Source organism: Perognathus longimembris, chromosome 2 (assembly GCF_023159225.1).
Source record: "Perognathus longimembris pacificus isolate PPM17 chromosome 2, ASM2315922v1, whole genome shotgun sequence".
Lineage (NCBI taxonomy): Eukaryota > Metazoa > Chordata > Mammalia > Rodentia > Heteromyidae > Perognathus > Perognathus longimembris.
In genome coordinates this window covers 94,724,166-94,748,320 of record NC_063162.1, presented here as the reverse complement: position 1 = coordinate 94,748,320, position 24,155 = coordinate 94,724,166, and the positions used below count along the sequence as shown (strand labels likewise).

The 24,155-nt window shown below is 35.1% G+C and overlaps 1 protein-coding gene across 1 annotated transcript in view; it reads right to left on the bottom strand.

The window, feature by feature from the left end:
* Agmo (alkylglycerol monooxygenase) overlaps positions 1 to 19,770 on the bottom strand; it is a 302,224-nt gene extending 282,454 nt beyond the window's left edge. The window contains exons 1-3 of the mRNA XM_048339753.1: positions 19,500 to 19,770; positions 17,481 to 17,611; positions 5,234 to 5,385 (exon numbers count right to left, since the gene is read on the bottom strand). Coding sequence (XP_048195710.1) covers positions 5,234 to 5,385; positions 17,481 to 17,611; positions 19,500 to 19,637 — 421 coding nt within the window. The 5' untranslated portion in view covers positions 19,638 to 19,770. The remainder of the gene's footprint in view (positions 1 to 5,233; positions 5,386 to 17,480; positions 17,612 to 19,499) is intronic.
* Positions 19,771 to 24,155: the final 4,385 nt, after the last annotated feature.

Here is a 24,155-nt window from a genome sequence, read left to right as displayed (position 1 = left end):
ATCTTTAAATTTTCCCAACTTTTCCTGAAAATGTTTCTGAATTTTAATAAATGTTTAAACACAAGCTCCTGGAGATTCCTGGCACCTTTATTATTTAATATCAAGCCTGTGACTTCTTTGCCAGTACAATTCATCTATACTTGCAACACTTGGATGATAGCCATGATCCTTGTTTCAAAGGTTCTTTGTAAACATTGTCTACATATGAAACTTCAAAACACTAAAGAAAATTTAGGCTGTGATTTTAAGGGTGGCAACAATTGACTATGGTAAGAATAAGTACATTTGATGCAGACTTCTTGAATATAGTTCTTTGAGAGGAAATAATGTCAATGCTTTGGTGCAGAAATGATTTACGTGAATCTAGGGAGAAAAGTTTTGATATTAATCATGGGATGGCTCCTGTCATTGAGATGGACTCAGAGGAAAATGGTGAACATTGTGGGAAGTAATGCCAAGAACATGGAAGGCAAACTGATGAGAATCCAAGGTGCTCTGTCAGAAAGGTGAGTGATGACTGTTCCAAAGGCTGAGAGAAGTTAAGGGAAAATGGGAAGGGCCAAAAATGGTGGCAGTAGGCAAATGCAAAGTGCACTTCCTTCTTAGTGCTACAGTGGAAATACAATTGTTATGCATTTTTAAAGTGAAGATTGATGCTTAAACTATGAGCAAGAGTTGAAAAAATAATCTTAGGTATATTCTGCCATCTACCAGAAAGGAGCTCAGGTGCATCAGAATGTAAGCAATCTATTTATTTAATCTAACCCCATCAAAAATGGAATAAGTTCCAATCAAACTCATGCATTTATTTTCTGCGTTTGAAAAATGATGATGATACAAATTTAACTCCTTTTAAAAATCAGGAAGAAATGTATGAGGTGCAATTTGGTAAGTGCTGTGCACAGGTTCACTTAATCACACCACAATAAAGTTATGGAAATAAATATAGTAAATAATAACACAAAAATATGATTACTTTGGCTATTTTTAGATGTAGAAATGAATAGAAAACAAATTAAGCACTTTACTTCTCACAAAAAAAATTACTATAAGAGAATCTTTTAGATTGCTTATTATAAATGGTTTACAGCCCAAATCCCCATTTGGTGACTGAAATAAATTGCTTTATTAACTAACTGCATAATCAATGTAACAGTAAAAGGTTTCATTGAGCAAATGCTCATTTATGATTGTTTTATGCCAGTTTCAGGCTTGTCCTGAGGCTTTACACTCTGTTGGCTTACTTGCTCACAGCTAGGCCACTTAACACCTTCAGTATCACATTTTGCCAGTTAATTAGAGATGGAGTCATACAATTATTATTGTCCAGGCTAGCTTTGAACCATGATCCTCTAGGTCTCAGCCTCTCAAGTAGCTAGGATTACAGCTGTGAGCTACCAAACTGCCTTCTGTTTCTAACTTCTGATTTTATACCATATATGATGAGGCTTCTCTATCCAACAGTATACAATCAGGAGACATAAACCACATTATCTGTTTGAATAAAGAAATGTTAATATAAAGGAATATTCACCGGTAAAAATCTGGAGTATTCCAATGCTACAGATGTGAAAACGGAAGGACATTTACTACCTAGGAATAAAGGAGAGAGATCATGGCAAGTACTCAGAGTTTCTAGCACCCTTCTGCCCACCTTTCTATTTCACACATTCTACTAGCAAGTCAGAGACTGACATGAGGCCATTTTGTGGCCACCACAAGAACTCTGCAGGTTACTGGGAATTGCCAGAGTGCATAGCTCCAGATAGTGTGGGCCATGCACAGTTTTCTGCTGCAGCCTCCTGAAGAGTAGAGAATGTTGGCAGAGAGCATCAGTTATGTTTAAGTGACATACACAGGTTCCTTAATACCAATCCGTTAAGCTCCAGGTGAACACAACTCTGAATTGGAAGCCATGTTTCTTCATATGCTGGCTTCTCCTCTCTCCTTCTCTGTAAATTAGCAAGCTCTAACATCTGGCCACCTGGCAAAAGAGATATGTCTGCCAAGCCTCACTCTGATAACACAGGAAGGAAATTGGATAGATTTGCAAACCAGAACCAATCAGTCAGTAACTGGAACATTCTGACTCCCCTCATCTTTGAGTGTGGAAACTGATACAGGTAGGAACTCGAAGGTCATTTTTGTCTGCTTATGGTCATAAATCATAACACCTTAATTGCTATTTCTAAAATCGCTTCATTCAAGAATAAAAATTGAAGTACCAAAATGTATACTGCTTCAAGTATCCCTGTTTTTCACATACAGAGATAGGATATTCATAATTTTGAGAACAAGGACTGTTCCATACATGGGAAAAATGTTGGATATGTAGAATATGAATATAAACCAATGACCACAACACAAACAACAGCAAAGCAGTGGTGATTTTTGTCTCTAACAAAGTGACTTCCTTCCATCTTCTCTTTCCTCCCTTCTATTAGTTGCCATTACACCCCAAGAGTCTAGTTTATTTTTAGATCTAAATCTTATTTAGATATGAATTTCATACATGAGCAAAAACTTGCAACAATTGTCTTTCTGATCTTGGCTTAACTTGTTAACATGATACCCTCTGTCCCATTCACTTTCCAAACATCTACTATGCATCTACATGAACTAGCAAAATAAAACATACTGGAAAAACAACTGTAAAAGAAGAAGCAACAAAAGAGTTGGAGAAAAAGTCATATTCAGGGCATTGATATAATCTAAGTATATTATAAATTTTTAGACAAATATTAAAATAAGGCACTTTTATAAAGTTTAAGCTAATTAAAAGGTAAAATAAGAAATAATTATCATATTTCAAAAGAGCTCTTCAGTTATGCAATATATTCCTTAAAACTCATGGCCTTTATCATGTTATCAAACAAGGAATGTTTTTCTGCCATAGCATTTTATTGAAAATATCACCAGGAAACTCATACATTAAGCTGAAAACTTGTTTATTTTTCTGTTTGTATCTAAAATTGGCATTTATAGTTTAGAAATATTGAGATTTTTTTTCAGTTGATCAAATCTTATCAATTATTTAGTTTAAGTTCAGTAATCCTATTCGCCGACAAACTCTGATACTGGAAGATCTCCTTCTATCACTGTATATTTCTAGATTTCTGAAAATCTGTTTTAATGTTTTCCATTATTATTTGCAGTGTGAAACTTTTAAAATCAGCTATCACTTTGGAGGTTGACACATTGAACTACATAATTTATTTTTTTCCTACTAGCTTTCCATTAGAAGTCAAAAGCCTTTGAACTTATGATTAGACTCCATAGCCTGGAGGTTGTGAGTGGTTTTCCAGAAGGTTTTCAAGTTTTTTAATGTCTTTCTCCTCTACTGGATTCCGTTCAAGATTTTCTAATGGGAAGCATACTTAGAATAGCCTTGATTTCACATTTTTAATATGGTATTTTATTTTATTGCTCTTCCTTAACTAAGAGCACTTACAACCAACATATTTTAAAGGTTTTATATTTGGTAATATTTTGTTGGTTCTTTGTTTCCTGTTATAATGGACTTTCAAAGATTAAGCAAATGTGCAGATTTCCCAAATGAACACATCTTTACAGGAGTGTGTGATGTTAGAAATTTCCTGACATTAAAAAATACAATGCCAAATCTACAGTATTCATTTTGTACACTGACAGGAGAAAGATTTCCAGTAAATTCATTTTATAAATGAAACCACTCTTTTATAATAAAACATAAATAGTTTAGTATATAGATCAATCTTACACATTTTAATCATGTCTGATTTGGATATGTGGTCTTTATTGCAAATGATGCTGCTATAATATTCTGTTAGAATTTGACTTATTATTTTTTTAAAGAAAACTGGTATTCCATATTAAATAAACAACTTTTAAAAATTGTCTTTGAGTAGTTACAAAAGGAAGTTGCCAGCAAAGCAGTTTATGAATACAATGCATCTTATTTCAGCCCTTTCATCATTCTCTCCCATCCCACCCAACCCCACCCCTTCTCTTTAATTGTCTTAATTTCATAGAGTATGCATTGAATTTTAGGCATCCTCCCTTCCTCTCTTCATGCTGCCTTCTCCTGTTTCCTGGAGTTTATTTTATTCAAACATAAATTCGCTTATATTTTTACTTCCATTTGTAGTAATGGTCATATGTTCATTAAATAGACATGTCTGACGTGCTTAACAAAAATTAATGTCACTTTTCAGGATTCATTACGTACAACAATGGATCTTGATCCTCCTATTTCTTCTGTATTACCAGGCATTTACTTGATATAATGTATTCCTACACTTACAACTCAGTCATTCTCCCTGTTCTTAGTGCTCTTCTTTCCATCTCCCTTCTAGTTTTTATTATTAGTCCAGGTCTCTTTTTCTTCCTTCCTCCCCACCCACTCAACCCAAACACCCACTGAAATCCTCAATTCTGTTCTTCAGGAGTTCTCAAAATTAGTGCTTTCCTTCACTTCCCTTCAGAACTACTTTGGCTAACCTTATGTCTCCTCAGAGACCACTTGGTTCCCTCACAAGTTATTCTTAACCCTCACTTATCCCCACAGAAGTTCACACCTGGACCTGTTTCCTGCCTTTGCATTCCCATTCCTTAGCAAAACATTTCCTTGAAAAGTGCCTATAAGAATTTCAAAAAGCAAATTCAGTGAACCAGCACCTTCTTATTAAAAGAAAAATTTCCAAAACTATGGTAATACTGAAGTACATTTTGGTCTGTGCCTAACTGATTGCATTTTCATTTGTAATAAGGAAGTTCTGCCAAGAAACTGAACCAAGCCTGTTATGTCAGCACACATTACCTAAAATTCCAAGCTTTTACAGAGTTCTTCTGAATGGCCCCTGATAATTGTGACAGGAAGTTTGATCGATGGATGTGAAATTGTCTGTAGTCTCTACAAAGCATGCCATAATAATAATGGAAGGCAGCTCATCAGAAAGTAATGCAAGAGCTATTGCTTTCTTAACTTTTCTAGTTAGAATCATTATCTGGAGGAAAATGTACCTGTAATAATTTTTTATAGAAATAATTTATCGAAAATAATTTTATAGAAATATTTTTTTCTATAGAAAAAAAAAGCTTCAGACTGCTTCCACTTAAATTTCAAGGTAAACTTTCATTATCTTTATTTACTATCTAATATACTTATTATACTATTATACTTATTCCATGAAAATTGCTGAATACTTTCCATGTACCAAGCATGTTTCACAAGTTGCTATCATTGACAGCTTACCATGGGCCATGCGATGGAACCAGTAGTAGCCAAAGTCAACACCTAGGAAGGTTAAATACCAAGTCCAGGATGAATCCCAGGGCAAACTGAAGAGCCTGTAGTTCTCCCAGATGTAAATGTAACTGGTCATTTCCATGCTCCTGAAGAACAGACTGGAAAATAAAATTCACAAGTAATGGTTATAACACATTTTGGAAATACATAATTCAGCTAAAAGTCACTAGGTAACATTTGAGATTTAATATATCTGTATGCAAAATTTAATTTCTTTTTTTGACTTTGGTTGTTTCTTCCTGTTCTTCCTTGCCTTTTACAAGGTCACTCTCTATAGAGAGTATCAAAATGATTCTCTGGGTTTCATTCCTTGGGCATCTGGGGACCAGTTGTTCACATTCTCTGTTGTAAGGGTAAAAAAAAAAAAAAAGGACTTTTTTATCTCTTAAAATACTTTGACTTTGTAGGGAGCCTATATAAAACAAATCTGATGAAAATTGCAACTAATTTTTCTGAGATTTTCATTTGTAAAATGTAATGACGAATGGAGTACGAACAGTTTCTAAAGGATGTATAAAAACAGAAAATATCTTTGGTACATTCTTAAGGGGCATGAAAACTGCGTGTTGATTGTAAGTATGTTTAATCCCACAAATTTTACCCTCAGATTAAAACTACTTCCTGATTCTATTGTTTATGCCTCTCCTCTCTCTCTCCTCCCCTTTTTTCCTCTCTCCTCTCTCCCACACATATCTGTTGTATTATTTTGTTTCTCTACTTAGGATCTTGTATTGGATTCTCAAAACATTTCAAAATTTCACATAAAATATATACACTAGAACTTTTCATATTTAGGAAAGAACTTTTCTCTAGAGATACGTTATATAAATCTACTGAAAGTAAGTAATTGTTTTTGAAACCCAGTGAATGGGCTATGCTTTATTACCTTTTCTATCAGTCGGGCATAAATTCTTATTTAAATAAATTTGAAAAACACACATACAATATTTTACAAAGCATTGTACTTTTTTTATTTTTTTACAATTAAATTTTAAGTCAGGTTCGAGGAAGCACTGTTCTCCCACTTTTGTAGAAGTGATTCTTTTTATTGTTCTTTCTGCATGTACTTTTAAATGGAAATTGATCATTTTTACTGGTATAGATATCATTATAATCCACAAATTTTGCTGCTCAATATTAAATGAAATTTTTAAGTATCATAAATTTAAGCTAAAAGTTAAAGAAGCAATTTAGATACCTATTACAAAAATCCTTCATTTTGGTAGTATGCCTCTTTTCAGAGCTACTTTCTAGGAATTAGCATTACACTGGGTCATTTGGAGAGGCAGGTCCATAAGTTGAGTTTTCTTATAATATAACTTTAATTACAGTTTAACATATTAGAAAGATCCTCAAATACTTTGAATGCTTCAAGTTATTATTTTAATTTATTAAAAGCAATAGTGTGTTACTTCAAAATACCATTAATATACATCGCTTAATAAATTATTAATATTTACCATTTTGAGCAAGACTAGAGATACATCACCCTATCTGAAAACTAAAGTTTCAATTTGAAATTACATGGTAGGAAATTTTATCTCTCAGTGAAAGCCCATAACACAAGGGAATTGATTAACTTAGATCTTACCATCATGTCCACCAGAGCTATATTAGGGTGTACTATAATCCCTTGCTAACGTAGCTTACAGCTCTTCTACTGAAGTTCTTCCTGTCATAGCCTTTCTGAAGGCAGACCTTTGCAGGTATGCAAACTCCTAGATGTGTCAAAATATCCAAAAGTGGCTCATTAGAATATGTAGATACACAGAGCCAAGGCAAGAAATCCAGGTTGTCTACATTGTACGGAAAGATCCACTTGGAACAAGACAAGCCATGAGCCAGGGGCTCTTTTAGTATTTTGGAAGTCCAAATAATGTAAGAACTGAACATTTAAACTTGCAACTTTTTGTGTTGTAAATTTTTTTCAAGGATATTCATCAATGTAGGTAGGAGATAGATTATCTTTATTCTAAAGATGATCAACTTGGTTGGTAACACACATTTAGACTAGAATTCCTCACCAGTGACAATATTGCAATTGCGTAGGATGATTTTTTTAGAAGGCTATCTCCACAAACACTTGCACAAACTATGCAATTTTTTTCAATTTCCGTCTGTTATTAACAAAGTATAACTCATATAAAATTAACATTATACGTTAAAGTTGTGAGTATAGTATCAATGTTGTCATTGTTCAACCTGGTAGTTTTTCTGGAACAAAAACAGTTGTTACTTTAGGCCAGATAATTCTTCACAATGAGAATCTGTTCTGTGCATTATAAATCAGAAATCAGTACCATTGATTACTAACTACTCGATTGAGTAGCACCACTTTTGACAAACAGACATGGATGTTACCAAGTATTTCCTGAAGAACTCGGTACCTTACCTGGTAACCACTTCTTTAAAAGCAATGGTTCAGAAAGAAAAATTAAATCTGAAAATTCAATAGAATGTTGAATTAGAAGTTGTAGATTACAGGTGCTTACTCAAGCTTTAGCACCTGCTATTGAAGCAGATTCTTCCTTGAGTTAATTCTATTATTCAACTAATTCATAGTGGGAGCTTCTGAGTCTACAGCAAGTCTCTGACACCATAGACATAGATGCCCTCTTCACACATTTCCATCAGGTGTCATATCCAGTGACAAATGAAAAATAGCATTAAAATATCAAGACCTCCATTTCCTTATGAATGGGCTATGTCGTTCTTTCTGATAGAATCAGAGAATTCCATCATATATCACATTTTCTTGATCCATTGGTACACTGAGGGCTATCTAGGTTGGTTCCATATCATAACTATGGTAAATAATGCTGCAATGAACATGATTGTGCTGGTGGGTTTAGTGCTGCCTGGTTTGTGTTCATTTGGATAAATGCCCAGAAGTGTGATTGCTCACTGGGCACTATATTGGAAATGAACTTTACAACTTACATGAGAGGGGGTTGGAGGGGAAATTTAGGAGAAAATGTGGGAAGGGGGTGGCACTCTTCATAAAGAAATGTATTCATTACTACTTGTGCAACTGTAACCCTTCTGTACATTGTCTTTACAATAAAAATGATACCAACACCTCAATAAAAAATAAAGCCTCTAAAAATTTTCCACTTGTGGGCTGGGGATATAGCCTAGTGGCAAGAGTGCCTGCCTCGGATACACGAGGCCCTAGGTTCGATTCCCCAGCACCACATATACAGAAAACGGCCAGAAGCGGCGCTGTGGCTCAAGTGGCAGAGTGCTAGCCTTGAGCGGGAAGAAGCCAGGGACAGTGCTCAGGCCCTGAGTCCAAGGCCCAGGACTGGCCAAAAAAAAAAAAAAAAGAAATGGTAGTATGCCTCTTTTCAGAGCTACTTTCTAGGAATTAGCATTACACTGGGTCATTTGGAGAGGCAGGTCCATAAGTTGAGTTTTCTTATAATATAACTTTAATTACAGTTTAACATATTAGAAAGATCCTCAAATACTTTGAATGCTTCAAGTTATTATTTTAATTTATTAAAAGCAATAGTGTGTTACTTCAAAATGTGGGAAGGGGGTGGCACTCTTCATAAAGAAATGTATTCATTACTACTTGTGCAACTGTAACCCTTCTGTACATTGTCTTTACAATAAAAATGATACCAACACCTCAATAAAAAATAAAGCCTCTAAAAATTTTCCACTTGTAACACAAAGAGAAGTTGCAATCAAAATGCGTTTATATTTACTGTGCTGGTGCCAGGCCTTAAGTAGACATCAACTGTGTTACTTTGATGTCTCACTTATTAGGGATGATACAATTAGAACTGAAATATGCCTGACATTATAATCGTCAGGCCTTTCTGCTTTTCTTTCTTTCTTTCTTTCTTTCTTTCTTTCTTTCTTTCTTTCTTTCTTTCTTTCTTTCTTTCTTTCTTTCTTCCTATCTTTCTATTTTTTTTTGGGGGGGGTATTCGGGGGGCTTGGAATCAGGGCCTGAGCACTGTCCCTGGCTTCTTTTTGCTCAAGGCTAACACTCTGCCACTTGAGCCACAGCGCCACTTCTGGCCGTTTTCTGCATATGTGGTGCTGGGGAATTGAATCCAGGGCTTCATGAATACAGCGCAAGCACTCTTGCCACTAGGCCATATCCCCAGCCCTGCTTTTTTTTTTTTCTTTTTTTGTCATGCTATAGAATCAAACCAAAGTTTCTTTAAGACAGAGAGAATGGAACCATTGTGGGAGAAGTATTTCCTATTATGTATTAGCAAGACAAGTATGATCCCCACAACAGCAACCAAAGTGACACAGCTTGGAAACGATTGTCAAACCTGGAAATCCCTCTACTTCAGGAAACAGAACATACATTTCCAAGAATAGTCCCCTTAGATATTGAATGATAAGCCAGTTTCTTCTTCTTCCTTTTCCCAATTCCTCCACCCACTTTCCTACCCTAAAACCTTAGCACATGACTCTACACATTAGAATTCAAATGTGAACTCTATAAATCCCTCTCTTGGGGAAACAGTCATGTATAATTTGCAGGTATACACACAGAAAGCTTCCTTAATCCTGTGTAGATGGAACATTGGAGAGCATGGAGACTGGGGATTATAATTACTAGATCACTTTTATGTATCAAATTTGGGTATGAGACCAAGGAAATTATATAAACATAAAGAAACATTAAAACCTTCCAATCACCAACTTGTGATTTTTGATACAGGCTTTCTTGCATTTCCGTATTTCCTTCATGAACTCTACTGTGTGATTTACTCAATATTGCAATATATTTTTTTGGAAATTAAAGTTAGCTCATTTCTCTACATATTAAGAGGATTGCATTTCATGTAACACTTTTGGTCATAATTAGGAATGTGTTAAACCAAAGTTGTATTGCTATAAAGTTCTGGTAATTTGTTGTGTATTACTAAACTTCAAAATTACTTCAAAGAAATAGAATCCATTTATAATGTGATTGAATATAGCAAAGAAATTTGGAAATTGTGAACTACAAACTTACTAATTTTCAAAGGCATTTGAGTCCGAATCTACGCACCATCCAGATACAGACTGGACAGGTCATTTAGCCTTTTCGTATTTCCAGGTTTAATTTAGAATCAGAGAGTATTAGGCAGAATGTACACTAAAATTATCCAGCTTTCAAATACTGTCATGGTGTAATTATTTAAAAAGTGAATGGAGTTTAATGTACTTCTCTCACTGAATATTACTAAAATGTTAAAGTGACTTTTAATGTAAGAAGAATCATGGACTAGACCAAGGCCTCAGCTAATTTAAACCACTTAATCACTCTGACTGCTTCTGGGTGGACCACCTGATTCTTCCAGATTATGCAAAACTGATGAAGATGAATAAGACATTTTTTTTTTAAATTTCAGATAACACTGTTAGGAGTCAGAAAATTAATGAGACCAATGGAAAACATGAAGTTATAGAAAAATAACTATAAATTTATAACTAAAAGTTATACAAAAATAACTTTATAAGAACATAGATAGTTATAACTTTCTGTGAAATTTTACTCACTATGTTTATCTTAAAAACATCTTTAAAATGACCCAAGAATCTTGCATCACTTGTGTGAATAGCCCCTTGTGCTCCATCTAGTGGAACAGAGACTCGCTGAGGAGTAATGAAATAGATACTACAGCTTCTACCTTCGAAGAACAGACAAAATCTGCATTACTACTCCTTTCTGTAAACTCACATTACAGCTATCTTATTTACTTTCTTTTCAAATGACCATAAAACAATATACTTAGAAGCAGAATGAGGTACCTTTATTTAAAACTAGTAAGTGTACTGCATTCTTTCCAGGAAAATGTATCAACGCAATGAATGAACATGCAAATTCAGGCTAACATACAGTGAAGCTTGCATTAAGTGAAGAAAGATAGTCTCCTAGCATTCTCTAAAGTAATACAATTAACAATAAAGTTTATTTAAAATGCTTCTGGGTGAGAGTTACAAGGAAAGGAAATATTCATCCAAGCAAATGTAGTTATTCAAGAAACATTATTTTTAATTTTATTATGCTCTTAAAAATATTTTCTGAGTGACTAAAATATTTAATATTAGTAACATAGTGTTGTTCTTGATATTTGTTTGTCTCCTACTTTGGACAATAAGTAACTGTCTAATAAAATCTTTCACATTGATAGGCATCATTTGTTAAGTGTCTGGTGTTGCTAAAGGTTATAGTGCTACTAAAGTTTAGGATCAAAACCCAGTAACTAATTTTTCTCATTTTCCAGTCCCAAACCAAGGAGCCAAAAGTGTTTCAAAAAGTTTGATTTCCTCCTTTTACTTTTTTTTTTTGATGAACTTAAATATGTTTTTCAGGACTGGAAAATTTCATAGGAAGTGTGGCCAGTGAAAATGAGCATGCCTGTGGCTGAACACTTGAAATTAGCACCATTGTAAAAACTGGCAATGACCCATCTGTATCAAAAGAGCAGTGTCCCCCACTTATGTAAAATTTTACCTCCTTAAATGATCTCCCCCCAACCCATTGCAATTTGATTTATTATCTGCTCTTTCAACAGAATAAATGAACCCATTAAAAACAAACATACTGTAGATATTTATATCGGAAATAAAATTACTCTGGGGAGCATGCAATTTATAGAAGCAGAAACATTGGAAGGAAGTAACAAATTGAGGTCCCGGTTTTCTAATGAAGGATTGGAAATTGAGTTCTGGTTAAACAAGAAGGAGGGAAAAGATGTGATTATTTTTCACTCGTTAACATTTAACTAGGTAGCTGGATATTTCGCAAGAATCAAATCGGTTTTTTCCTCAGATTTTCTATATACTTTGCTAAACCAAGTTTAATTATTGTAGTCATATCTGTAAATAAATGGCAGAGAAACAGATTACATGATGTATCATGTACAATAGAGATATCTGTTAATAATGCCAGGACTATACTTTGACTAGAAAGGCTACCTGCTGAATTTCAAAAGGCTAAAACCAATGCAGAATTGTCCACAATCGGGTTTACAGACAGATGAAGTTTTATTACATGTCATCTTCTATCCAACATACTTGCAAACAAGATCCAATACTGTCTATGATAAATATTCCTTACCTAATGATTTGAAAGCTGCAGCCTATACCTCTTCCATGCATAGGGCAAGCAAGTCATTAATCTCTAAGTTACTGGATGTTTTATGAAATCATGACATTGATTTCTTCAATAAATATAGTTTTCTCTCAAAGCCTGCAGATAACAGCTCTATAAAAGTTATGTGGAAGTGGAAAAAGAACACCTTGATTTTGATTTCTTTTGTTAGAGACTTCATGCCTATTTCAGACTATTATCCAAACCACACTTCTTCACAAATGGATTAACTAATGCTATAGTAAATTTGTTGGTTGCAATCACATATTTTAAGGATGTCGTAAGGCCCATGTTGCTGGTGTAGAAAATGAAATTAGTCCCTCAGAGAGGATGCGATTGATACTGTGTTAACCTAACCTTCAGCTGTTAATGACTTGCACAGGGATTTCCCCTGATGCTGTGGCTTCAACTGAAATATTATTTTAAGAATGGATGTCAAGTTGTCCTTTGAATTTTATTTTTCTGTAAGGGGATTGAATACAAAGGATCCTGAGAAACAGCTTTCCCTTCTTTTTTTCTTCTTCTTTCAGTTTCTAAGTGTGTGTGTGGGCCTGGAAAAGGAATAAAATACTCTTTAATGTCAGTTTCAAATGCTTTGATGAAATTTCGATGAAGATGGAATCATTTGCAAAAGCAAATTAAAATTAAACAAAAATCTTCCTCTCATTCCATAATGTGGGATTGTTATCCACACCTCCAAGAAAAAAAGGAGCAATTTGCTGTTCTTATTAAAAGTACAGCTATAGGAAAAGAGTCCCCAGATTCAACTTTATAACCTTTTACCTCTCGCTTAAAGTGCACCAGAGTTAGCAGTTTGTGTTAGTTTTTAAGGAGTGTTATGAGTAGTGGTGAAAGAGAAGTATTTCATGTTCTTATCCCTGAAGGACAAATCGACTTGGTTTGCTAAGATTCCTTTCCTTCCATCTGTTTTTTCCCTTGATTTCTCTTTCTCTCTCTCTCTCTCTCTCTTTCTCTCTCTCTCCCTCCCTCCCTCCTTTCTCTGTGTCATCTGTCTCTCTCCCCCTCCTCTTCCTTTCTTCCCTTCAACCACACCTTGTTTCCCTCCCCTGTGGGAGACACCTTATAGAGGAAATTATCTATAGTTCTAAATTCTTACTTGAGGAAATTTGGGAAGTAGCTACAAATAACTGGAGCGCTCTCTCTCTCTCTCTCTCTCTCTCTCTCTCTCTCTCTCTCTTCTCTGTGTATATAAGCATGACTTTTTTATCCTTTTAAGAATATGCTTCTTATAAAAGTATGCATATGATTTTTCTTTTAGATGACCTTGCTGAGGCAGCTATACTGTACTGATGACAAAGTTGGAATTTCTAAAAGTTACAATGTTGTGCTCAGAAATCAATCCAATTTTACTTGTAACCTAAGTCAAACTAGAAAAAGAAAGTAACAATAAACCTAAGCATTCATTCAAATTGCTCTCATTATGTCTTTAAATACTCATTCCAAATCAATGAACTACATGAACCATAACCATAATGGCAACTACAAGCCTCTCCCAGTTACTAACTTATTCCAAAAATTAAACACTTAATGCTTTCAGAATGTGAACCTGATTTTTTTCAATAGTCAAATCTATATACAAAACTACGTGTCCATGAATATACAAAATAAACCTGTGTTCATTTCTGAATTAGGGAGACATCATAGAGGGAATTGCACCTTAAAACTCTCATTGGAAGTAGGCCTGTGTCTCAAGTGGTAGAATGCAAATACTAAAAGCAAAGAATGTGAATAGTCAAAACCCAAGTACTGGGTTCAAGCCCTACCACTGGCATAAAAAAATCAATAATTTTGAGTTATTACTTTAGATAACCATGGAATTATTTACAAAAAACTGGATATTTTACCTTCCTCTGGATTTTTTAAATTTTATTGTACAGGTGATGTACAGATGTTTTACTGTTTCATAAGTAAGGTAATGAGTACATTTATTTTTGAACAGTGTTACTCCTCCCTCATTTTGTCCCAGTCCCCCCCATCCTCTACCCCTCCCAAAGTTGTAAAGTTCCAGCATTGTGTCTATCATCTTGCATTGGTTCCCCATTGTTCCACCATTTCTGTGATTCCACTTCCCTTTCCCAAATCAGATAAATTTATATACAGGACAAAGTGTACAGAAATAAAAAAGAGTGACATTTGGACATAGCTATTGACCTATTGTAATCTTCTGCTAGGACCATCTAGAATAGTCATAGACATGTACTCATTATTCCCAATGAGGGCAACCATACAGTCTATGTTTCTTTGGGTTTGGATCCCTTCACTTAGTATGATTTTTTCCAAGACCTTCCATTTCCTTACCAATGAGGCAATGTCATTATTTCTGATAGAGGCATAGAATTACACTGTGTATGTACCACATTTTCTTGATCCACTCATCTGGGTTGGTTCCATGTTTTCACAATGACAAATTGTACTGCAATGAGCATAGTTGTGCTGGTGGCTTTAGTGTGGTCTTGTTTGTAATCTTTTGTATAGATGCCCAAAAGTGGGGCTGCTGGATCATAGGGAAGCTTTATGTTTAGCCTTCTGCGGGACCTCCATACTGCTTTCCAGAGTGGTTGAAAAAGTTTACACTCACACCAACAGTGTAGTAGGGTTCCCTTTTGGCCACATCCCCTCCAGCATCCGTTATTATTAGTTTTCTTGATAATGGACATTCCTACTGGGGTGAGGTGGAATCTCAGTGTTGTTTTGATCTGCATTTCTTTTATGGCCAGTGATATAGAGCACTTCTTCATGTGTATTTTGGCCATTCACATTTCCTCTTCAGAGAAGTCTCACATAAGATGATACTAAGTGAATAAGTTATGAAAACAAGTGGTATATCATTATTGTTGTTATTTTCAATATACCATGTGAAATTATGCCCTTTTTCTTTTGTCTTTCTTTCTGGTGCTTTTACCCTTGATATCACTGTAACTGATTTTAGTACTCTGGATAATATATATATATATATATATATATATATATATATATATATGTGTGTGTGTGTGTGTGTGTGTGTGTGTGTGTGTGTGTGTGTGTATTGGAACTAGGGAGGGAAAAGGAATATTAAAATCAAGAAACAAAGGACAAAATAACAAGCCAATGCAACAGCAATACTTACAAAACTACATGGTGTAAACCAACTGTACAACTCATGGGGGGAGAAGGAAATGGGGAGGGTGGAGGTGGGGGAAAATGAGGGATGAGGTAACAAATTGGATAAGAAATGTACTCACTGCCTTACATAGGAAACTGTAACCCCTTTATACATCACTTTAACAATACAAAATGGGGAAAAAATTGACATCTGGAAATAAACCAAAGAGTCCAATAAAAACATGCTCTTGTTTTCCATTTCTGGAGTTCATTTTCATAAGCATTATTTTATATGGCCATATGCACATAACTATTGAGCCTTTGTGATCCTCTCCTAAGAAAATTCTCCTATATTCTCTGTGTGCGATGCTTAGAGTGCTATTTAATTGTGTCCAAGAGTAATTATTCATCTATACATGCAACTGTACCAGTTGTTATCCAGTCACAATTCCTACTCCTATACACTCAATAAGCCAATTTTTCAAAAGTAACACTTATTGAGATGCAGTTTATTATTTATTTCCTTTCTGAACTATATCAGGAAATGATTTGATCTTATCTCAGGTATCTGAAAAATTACAAATTATTTTTACAAATCCACCTTAGTTTCTTATTGGGTGGTTCCTAGGAAGCATTCCAACACAATGAACATTGGTGAAAAGTAAATCCCTAAAAGCAGCACAAGAGGCAGGGGTGGGAGATTGGAATGAGAACATTCCTTAGCTGTTCCAAACAGACTGAAAGGAACTCTTCCTTCCCTATGCCTTGTCTGTTATTCCTTATGTACTTTGCATCCCCTAGACTTATTTTTCATCAAAATATAGGCGATTCCATTTTTACTACTATTTAGTCACTTTGCTGTCCAATTTTCTCAACACAATGTTATAAGTATTTATTATTATTATCATTATTATTATTTTAGAACATTTTCCCTCTATCAGACATTACATTAAACAACACTTCCTGCTCTGAAATTGCAATAAAAGCAGCAGACAGCCATACTACATGTTAATCCCAGACCTAGGTGAACTCAAGAGTCCATGAGACCACAGTGAAGTAGTGCTTAACAGAACTGGAAAACAGATGAAGCTTGCTGAAGTGTTTGGCAACTACGCTCAGACCTATTAAATGAACTGGAGGTGGACACAGAGATGGATTTTTAGGCAGACTGGATGACTATGGCCTGTGAGTCATTCTAAGAAGAGAAGCATGATGCAATAAAGGTAACTAGAGCACAGGAGAGGACAAAGACTGCTTACGTTGTAGTCTATGCAATAACAAACTAGACTGTAAACTACGAGCTTATACTTTAACCTTTGGGAAATAGTAAGCCTAGTTAATAGTAAATGGTTTTCTACCAGATCCATATGATAAAAATGTTTGGCTGCCAAGGGAACAGTGAGACAAGAAGCCAGGCTATGAGAACTTTGTCATAGTACCTAATTTGTTTGATCAGCACTAAGGAATGTCTGGAAATTTGACTGGACTGCAATAGAATTTCCAGTAGACAACTAAACTAATATTCAGAGGTAATACTACAGTAAGGCAAGGAAAGGACACATTCAGGGTAGAAACTTTTAAGAAGGTACCAAGAAATTCAGTAACTAAGATAAATAATGTTTAATCTTTTTGTTTGTTTTTGTCAGTCAAGGGACTTGAACTCGGGGCAGGGCACTGTCCCTCAGCTCTTTCTGTAAATAAGAATCTCATGGACTTTTCTGCCTAGGCTGACTTTATCCCCAATTTTCAGATCTCAGCCTCCAAGTATGAGCCACCAGTACCTGGATAATAAAATACTTTTAAATGCTAAAATATTAAAAATGATTAAAATAGCAACATTTTAAATGATGATAGGTACTGAATTCTTTAAGAAATATATGTAAAAATAGACAAACTCCTTATATGGTAGGGATTTTTTTTCTTCACACGTACAGAGAATTTAAGTTTTTGCATGCATGGTAGCTAAGAGATATCACTCACTGCGGAAGCCGAGACAGAACCCCAGCTGATATTGATGTCAGAATATCATCCAAACGGCCCGGAAGCTTTCCCTTGCGAAACCAGCTGACCAGAAGTTCAAGCAGCATCAAGGAAATGAAAAATGGAGTTGCCTGGAAAGGAGATTTCTGAGTTAATGAACAAAATTTAGGAAAAATATAATCCATGAAAAAGAAAAAAACCTTGAATATTCAGGAGTCTGTCATTTAACTTTCAATAAGAAAATTCACTTTTAAGATAGGAAAGTGAAAGGGAATACCAAAATCGAGAGACACAGGATAAAAAGACAAATGACTGCAAAAGCAATACTTGCAAAACTGTTTGGTGTAAACCAACTGAACAACTCATGGGGGGAGAGGGGACAGGGGAATGAGGGAGGAGGTAACAAACAGTACAAGAAATGTATCCAATGCCTAAGGTATGAAACTGTAACCTCTCTGTACATCACTTTGAAAATAAATAAGAAAAAAATTAACATTAAAAAAAGTATTTCCTTAAGGACATCATTGATTCTTTTTTCATTATTACAATTACTAAAACTACTTCTGATGATTAAATTAAAACAGTAGAAGCAAAATTTTCTTAGGGAAGTCAGAGAATCAGGAAATACTGTTTGTGCAAAACAGAATATACATATTATTTATGCAGTGTCTATATTATTTTTATGGATTCACTAGTACTTTTCTGTTTTGGGCCTTACCAGGATTTGAACTAAGCATGTGTCTAAGGGTAATTCTATGCAACTTGAGCCATATCTTCAGCCCTGTTTATCACTGGTTATTTTTGAGAGAGTATTTCACTCTCTGTCCAAGTGTGGCCCTGAGCCATGGCAGTCTGTCTCCTGTAGGCTTTCCAATCACACTGGCACAAGCCTCCATATTTATATTCTCACTGTGGAAAGGGTATCTGGAGGACTTCTCTATCCAAGGTGCCTTAGAACTAAGGTCTTCCCAATCTTAGTCTCTTATGTAGTATTGGGTAAGAGCTATACAACATTGCACCCAGCTATGGGTTGAGAAAGGGTCTTGTGAACTTTTCTATCCAGGATAACCTTGAGCCATAACAGGTATAAAAAGTAGCTAGGATTAAAAATCACTAGTTCCTCGCCCTATTAATCTGTGCTTTTATGGCTACTCTATGGATGGTTGAATATTTGGTGGGATGTTGCAATAAAAATAATAACAAATAAGAAAGACACGGGAGCACAATTTCGTTTATAAATCAAAAAGAATAAGCCATATTAAATCTGGAAAAGAATACAGGCTTCCTTCATCTGGAAGAAAAACATGAGCTTTCAAGTTTTCTTAGCAGAACTCTGAGGAACATACTATCTGATGTCATTCTTTTTTCTGTTTCTGCCTTGGAGTAGTAAGTGTTGGTAGAACAAGTTTGACAGGGTGGAGAATTTCAGTCTTCAAGTTTTAATTCTGGATATTTCCACTTCCAATCACAGCCAGGAAACAGAAGCAATAAAGCAGTCTGAATACTTGAGAATTTCAAAGAAAACCTGGTTCAATTCCAAACTTAGGAAGTTAAGAAGTAGAAGGAGTTAGGTGCACATCCTTTATTCTGCAGGACTATTGTACCACATTAAAGAGGAAATACTTTCCTGGAGGTGGAAGAACAGCTACACATTTTAAAACAAAATTGTTATGACAGGTACTGATGTGGTATAACTATTTGACACTGAGCTTCCAAAGGCTACTGTTTTTTCAATACCCAGGGAAACTTTAAAAGTTATTGTCATATTCCAAAATGACATGCAAAGGATATAAAGGAGGGGAGTTAGAGACACAAATATTTCTGGATATTGTGTGGAAATGCTAGTACATTCTACGTTGTTTAATGCATAAACTGAATAATAATTATGATGAGGAAGAAGAGGAGGAGGAAGAGGAGGTGGCGGAAAGGAAGAGAAGGAGAAGTAAGCAAACACCCAGGGTACACTAACCTTACTTCTTAATAAGAAAATAGCAAGCGCATCTCTTAATGTGGTCTCACCTGTTTTACATAATTCGGCACCTCTTCTAGGTTTTGGAAAGACGTTTCATTGGGCTGTATCATGTAAAACAGCATTCGGATACCCTGGGAAAATGAAACATGTTGAACTTCTGGGTTCTTCATTTCTGTCTCTGTCATATTCCCAACTAGAGAAAATTTGGGCTTCAGTGGTTGAAGTCAGAGGCAAAACAAAGAGGAGGTGATATACAGCACAGACCAAGCCTTTGTAAAACAGTACAAAAGATCCAAAGCTTCAGAGAGAGCAGAGGCAAAAGTGGACTAAGTAGAGACAAGTAGAGACAGGAAAACACAAAGATCAAGAACAAGCTCAAAGTTCACTGGGAAGAATGCCAGAAAGGGGGATGGGAAAGAGTGAGGGGAGGAATCACTCCAAATCAAAGACACCATGCTATTTGTAGCTGGATGAACCAATTACTAAATCAAATAAGAAGAAAGACCTTGATTGTGGGTGCAAGTTCAAGTCAAATCACATGAGTGATACTAGATTCCCCCTTAATTCTGAACAGAAAAATGCATTTTATGTTCAGTCTTTACTTGGTGAAAGGACAGGGTGTTCTACTCGCATGATAAACAGCAAGCTTGTCGCTGCTTGTTTATGTTTAGACCTGAGTCAGGAAGTTTTGAACGTTCACAGATCAATTTGGAGAGTTTGGCTTATTTCATAATATAATTTAAAGAAAAATGGGCAACCACACCTTTTTTCTTTAGTACTTCTGGGCGTTTTCTGACTGTACAAGTTGCCAAGGTATTGCTTAATGAAAATATTAGTAATCATGTCATTTAAAAAGGAAGTTTTAAATATGCATATGATAAATAAATTATCATCCACACTACTTTGACCATTCTGCTACATTTCACTCCTAAAAGTACTACACTGTATAAAGTTATGTGCTAAGGATTGAAGGACCATGATTTATAATCTTATAATTACCCATAAGAGAAGCTAGGTGACTGTGTATGTACAAGGTAGATGTCTGAAGTCTGTGTTGATGTTTCAGTGCATTTTAGTACGTTACTAATTTTCAGTTCAGTAAGATGCAGCTTATAAAGTTCATCTGGTTAACTTTTCATAGACAAAATTGCACATGAACAGAGATGATAGCTTTAAACTCTTTCCTACAAATGTTCATTTTAAAGCAAGCATTATATCAAAATTTCTAAATAGTTCATATTAAACACATATTGGTTTAAGTATTTAACAAAAGTGGTCATATTAGGCACAATGCTTTATTACCATTACCTTGCCTTTAGATTTTCTTTTAAAATTATCAATGTGATACATGACAAGGAAAATCCAACTAGCATAGGTATAAACAAAGTGAAAAGCAACATCACATTATTCTTCCCACCGTATACTGCTCTACCACTTGAGCCATGCTTACATTTCTTGATTTTTACTGGTTAATGAGAGATAACAGTCTCTCAAATTTGACTGGTAGGCTGGTTTAAAACCTAGATTAAAAGATTTCAACCTCCTCAGTAGCTAAGATTATAGGTGAGAACCACTGACACCAGTTTAATTCTCATTTCCCCCTAAAAAGGATAATTTTTTTTCATGCATCAGAAATGTAATACATAGAATGAGTGACAAAGATGATGGGAATAGCTAAATCTGAAAAGGAAGAAGGAAGAAACCTAGAGACTAATGTTTCTAGGGAGACACTAATATCCTTAAACTACAAGAACAAAAACTAGGTTATTTTAATTATATTCTAAGACCTGGTATTGCACAGGGAACCATAAGGGCTGTTTCTTATGGCAGAGGAACAGGGCCCACTGACTAGATCCAATCTAAATTAGAAAGGAATATGACCCAAAGTAAAAAGGCAGAAAGAGAAAAATGTGATATGACTTCTATCTTTCTTCCATTTACCTGGAGACATGCTCTTGGAAGTATTTCCTTAGACTGAGCAAAAAACCAACTGAGAGAAAGCCTAGAAAAGGAGGGATACAGTGGTAAGCCCACAATATACAAAGCAGTGATGACTAAAACTAGGGCAAAAGTCAAAGATTATAATTTATATAACAATGTAATCTTCAGTGTTGTGCAATCAAGTGCAGTTTTCCAACATATAATGAAGCAATATGTAATAATATAAACATATTTTATGCCTACACGCTTTTGATGATAATTACTGAACATATATATATATATATATATATGTAAAGGATAGATAAAATCCATACTTTAGTTGCTCTTTAGTTGTTCTCCTCCAAAATTTATGCTTATTTTTGAAACAATTTTAATTTGATTGTATTCTACATATGTAACAAATACTTTGCTGATAACCATGGTATGCTCATGTTTTCCTACAGCAATTGTAAACTTTTGCATACTATTATCTATTTATTTCTGACATTGAACCTTGTTTATATAAGCTTTCCTTAGCAACATTCTGTAAAAATAATCTTCCATATTTTCTTCTAAATATTCACAGGATTTTCTTGGTTTTCTCTCATATCCCTGAGAATTAGTTTGGCATATGGCAGGAAGTGAGGATTTCACTTTCTACTTTACCTGCTGGATCCCAGTTTTTTCCCATACCACATTTCTGCATGTTCTCACTCTTTTTGTACAGGACCTGGTGGCGTTTTGTATTCTCCACGTATCCCATTGATTATTTGCCTACTTTTATGCTAGTCCTCTTTAACCTTCATTATCGTAATCATCATACTATCATAACTTGCAGAAGGCCTTCTCATTCATGAACATTGTATTTTTACTAATCAAGCTATATTTGCATTTTTCTTTCAAATGATCTATTTAGATTTCTTTTGCTATTTTAGCTGGAATCAAATTAAATTTATGGATTAATTTTGGAAGAAATCAATGAAGGACTTGCCTCTCCCTAATCTTTTTATGTATATAAAGAAGGGACAGGAAGGATTGATTCTTGCCTGTTTTCCCAGGTCAAGAAAGACACTGGATATGAAGGAACAGGCTTGAATACATGACTGCCCCCAGGTGAACTTGATAATAGTGATAAGCATTTCTTAAGATCTCATACCATTCATTGTATTCCAATTTTTTAAAGCACAAACTACACAATAAAATATTTATATTGAAAGGCATTAAAATAATAATTGTGAGTCTATGGTGAGATTATCTAAGTTGAAGAGAAGAATCACACAATGACTCAAATAAGTAAAGTTTCAGCTCTAACATAGAATTAGAATACTGGGGGAATGGCTAGCATAAACTGAGGAATTTATAAATTTATAATTTACTCCCAATTGATTTGTCTGTGAATGAATATAGATCTTTCTTTAGTTCTCTAAGAAAAGACAAATATCCCTTATCTTCCATCAGATATGTAACATTCCAGAGTTAAGGTTTAATCTTTATTTAATTTTATTTTATTCTCAAGGTGATATACAGACATACGTAAAGGTAAGGTAATAAGTACATTGATTGTCAAACAAGTTTGACAAGCTTGGTCTTTTCCATTTATCCGTGAGGTCAGAGGAAGAAACTAGGCCTATGAGCAATGACCAGGTCTGGGCTGAACTTTCCCTGTGTTGAAGTCGCTGTGATGGAGTGCAATTTCCTCTTTTCCTATTCCTTGGTCATTTCTTCAAGCACTGAAAAAGGATATTTAAGATTGTTTTCTTGCCAGGTACTAGTGGCTCACATCTATAATCTCAGGAGGCTGAGAACTGAGGATCATGGTTTAAAACTACTCCAGGCTAGAAAAGTGGACAAGACTCATAGCTCTAATTAAGCAGCAAAAAGTCAGAAGTGGAAATAGGACTCAAATGGTAGAAAAACTAAGTGGAAAAACTAAGTCAGACAGTGAAGGCCTGATCTCAAGCTCCAGAACTGACACAAAAATTTAAGTGTTTTTTTTATTTTTTCTTGTTTCGGGGAGACTGGGGCGGGGACAGTGCTGAGTACAGAAATTCATAGCTACAATTCCATTTAAACTAGAGGCAGAGATGAAGAAGGAAGTGTTTCAAGACCAACCTCAGCAAGAAATTACTAAGGTTTCTATCTCAACAACAACAAAAGCAGATGTTTCACATCAGTAATCCAAGTCAGGAAGGAGGCAGATAGACAGGAAGATCACAGTCTGTGGCTAAAGCAGGGGCAAAAACTGTGAGATCCTATGCAAAAAAGTTGTTTTTACAATAAGAAGCATAAGCCTTTCTCTTGGAGTTTCTTTTGTTGTGGTGAGGGTGGTGGTTGTTTGTATTTTGTTTACATTTTATAGTTTTCTGTGTTCCATAGCCTACTCTCCAGAGAACCTGGCTGTTGCTTTTGGAAATATCTTTACAGTAGAAATGGAGGGTAGTAAGTAGGGAAGTTTAGTCCATATAGCTAGGCTTCTGATTCTTGTAATAAATTCCTATAATTCCCTCTACTCAAGAAGACTGCATGATCCTTGGTCCTAGGGACCAAACATGGCCAAGGAGAGGGTTTGTCTCTGCTCTCCTCCTGACCACAGGCAGATTCCAGGAAGGGTTCATTCTCTACAAAAGAAGAAGCAACCTCTTTTCTTGAGGAACTGGGCTAAAGAAACCATTCACTGAATGAACATCTATCTATTAAGGGTTAAAAATTACATATAGATGTGTATTTCCAAGAGTATCCAAGAAATTTGGCAGTCACTTTCCCTAGGTGCCACCCTATCTCCA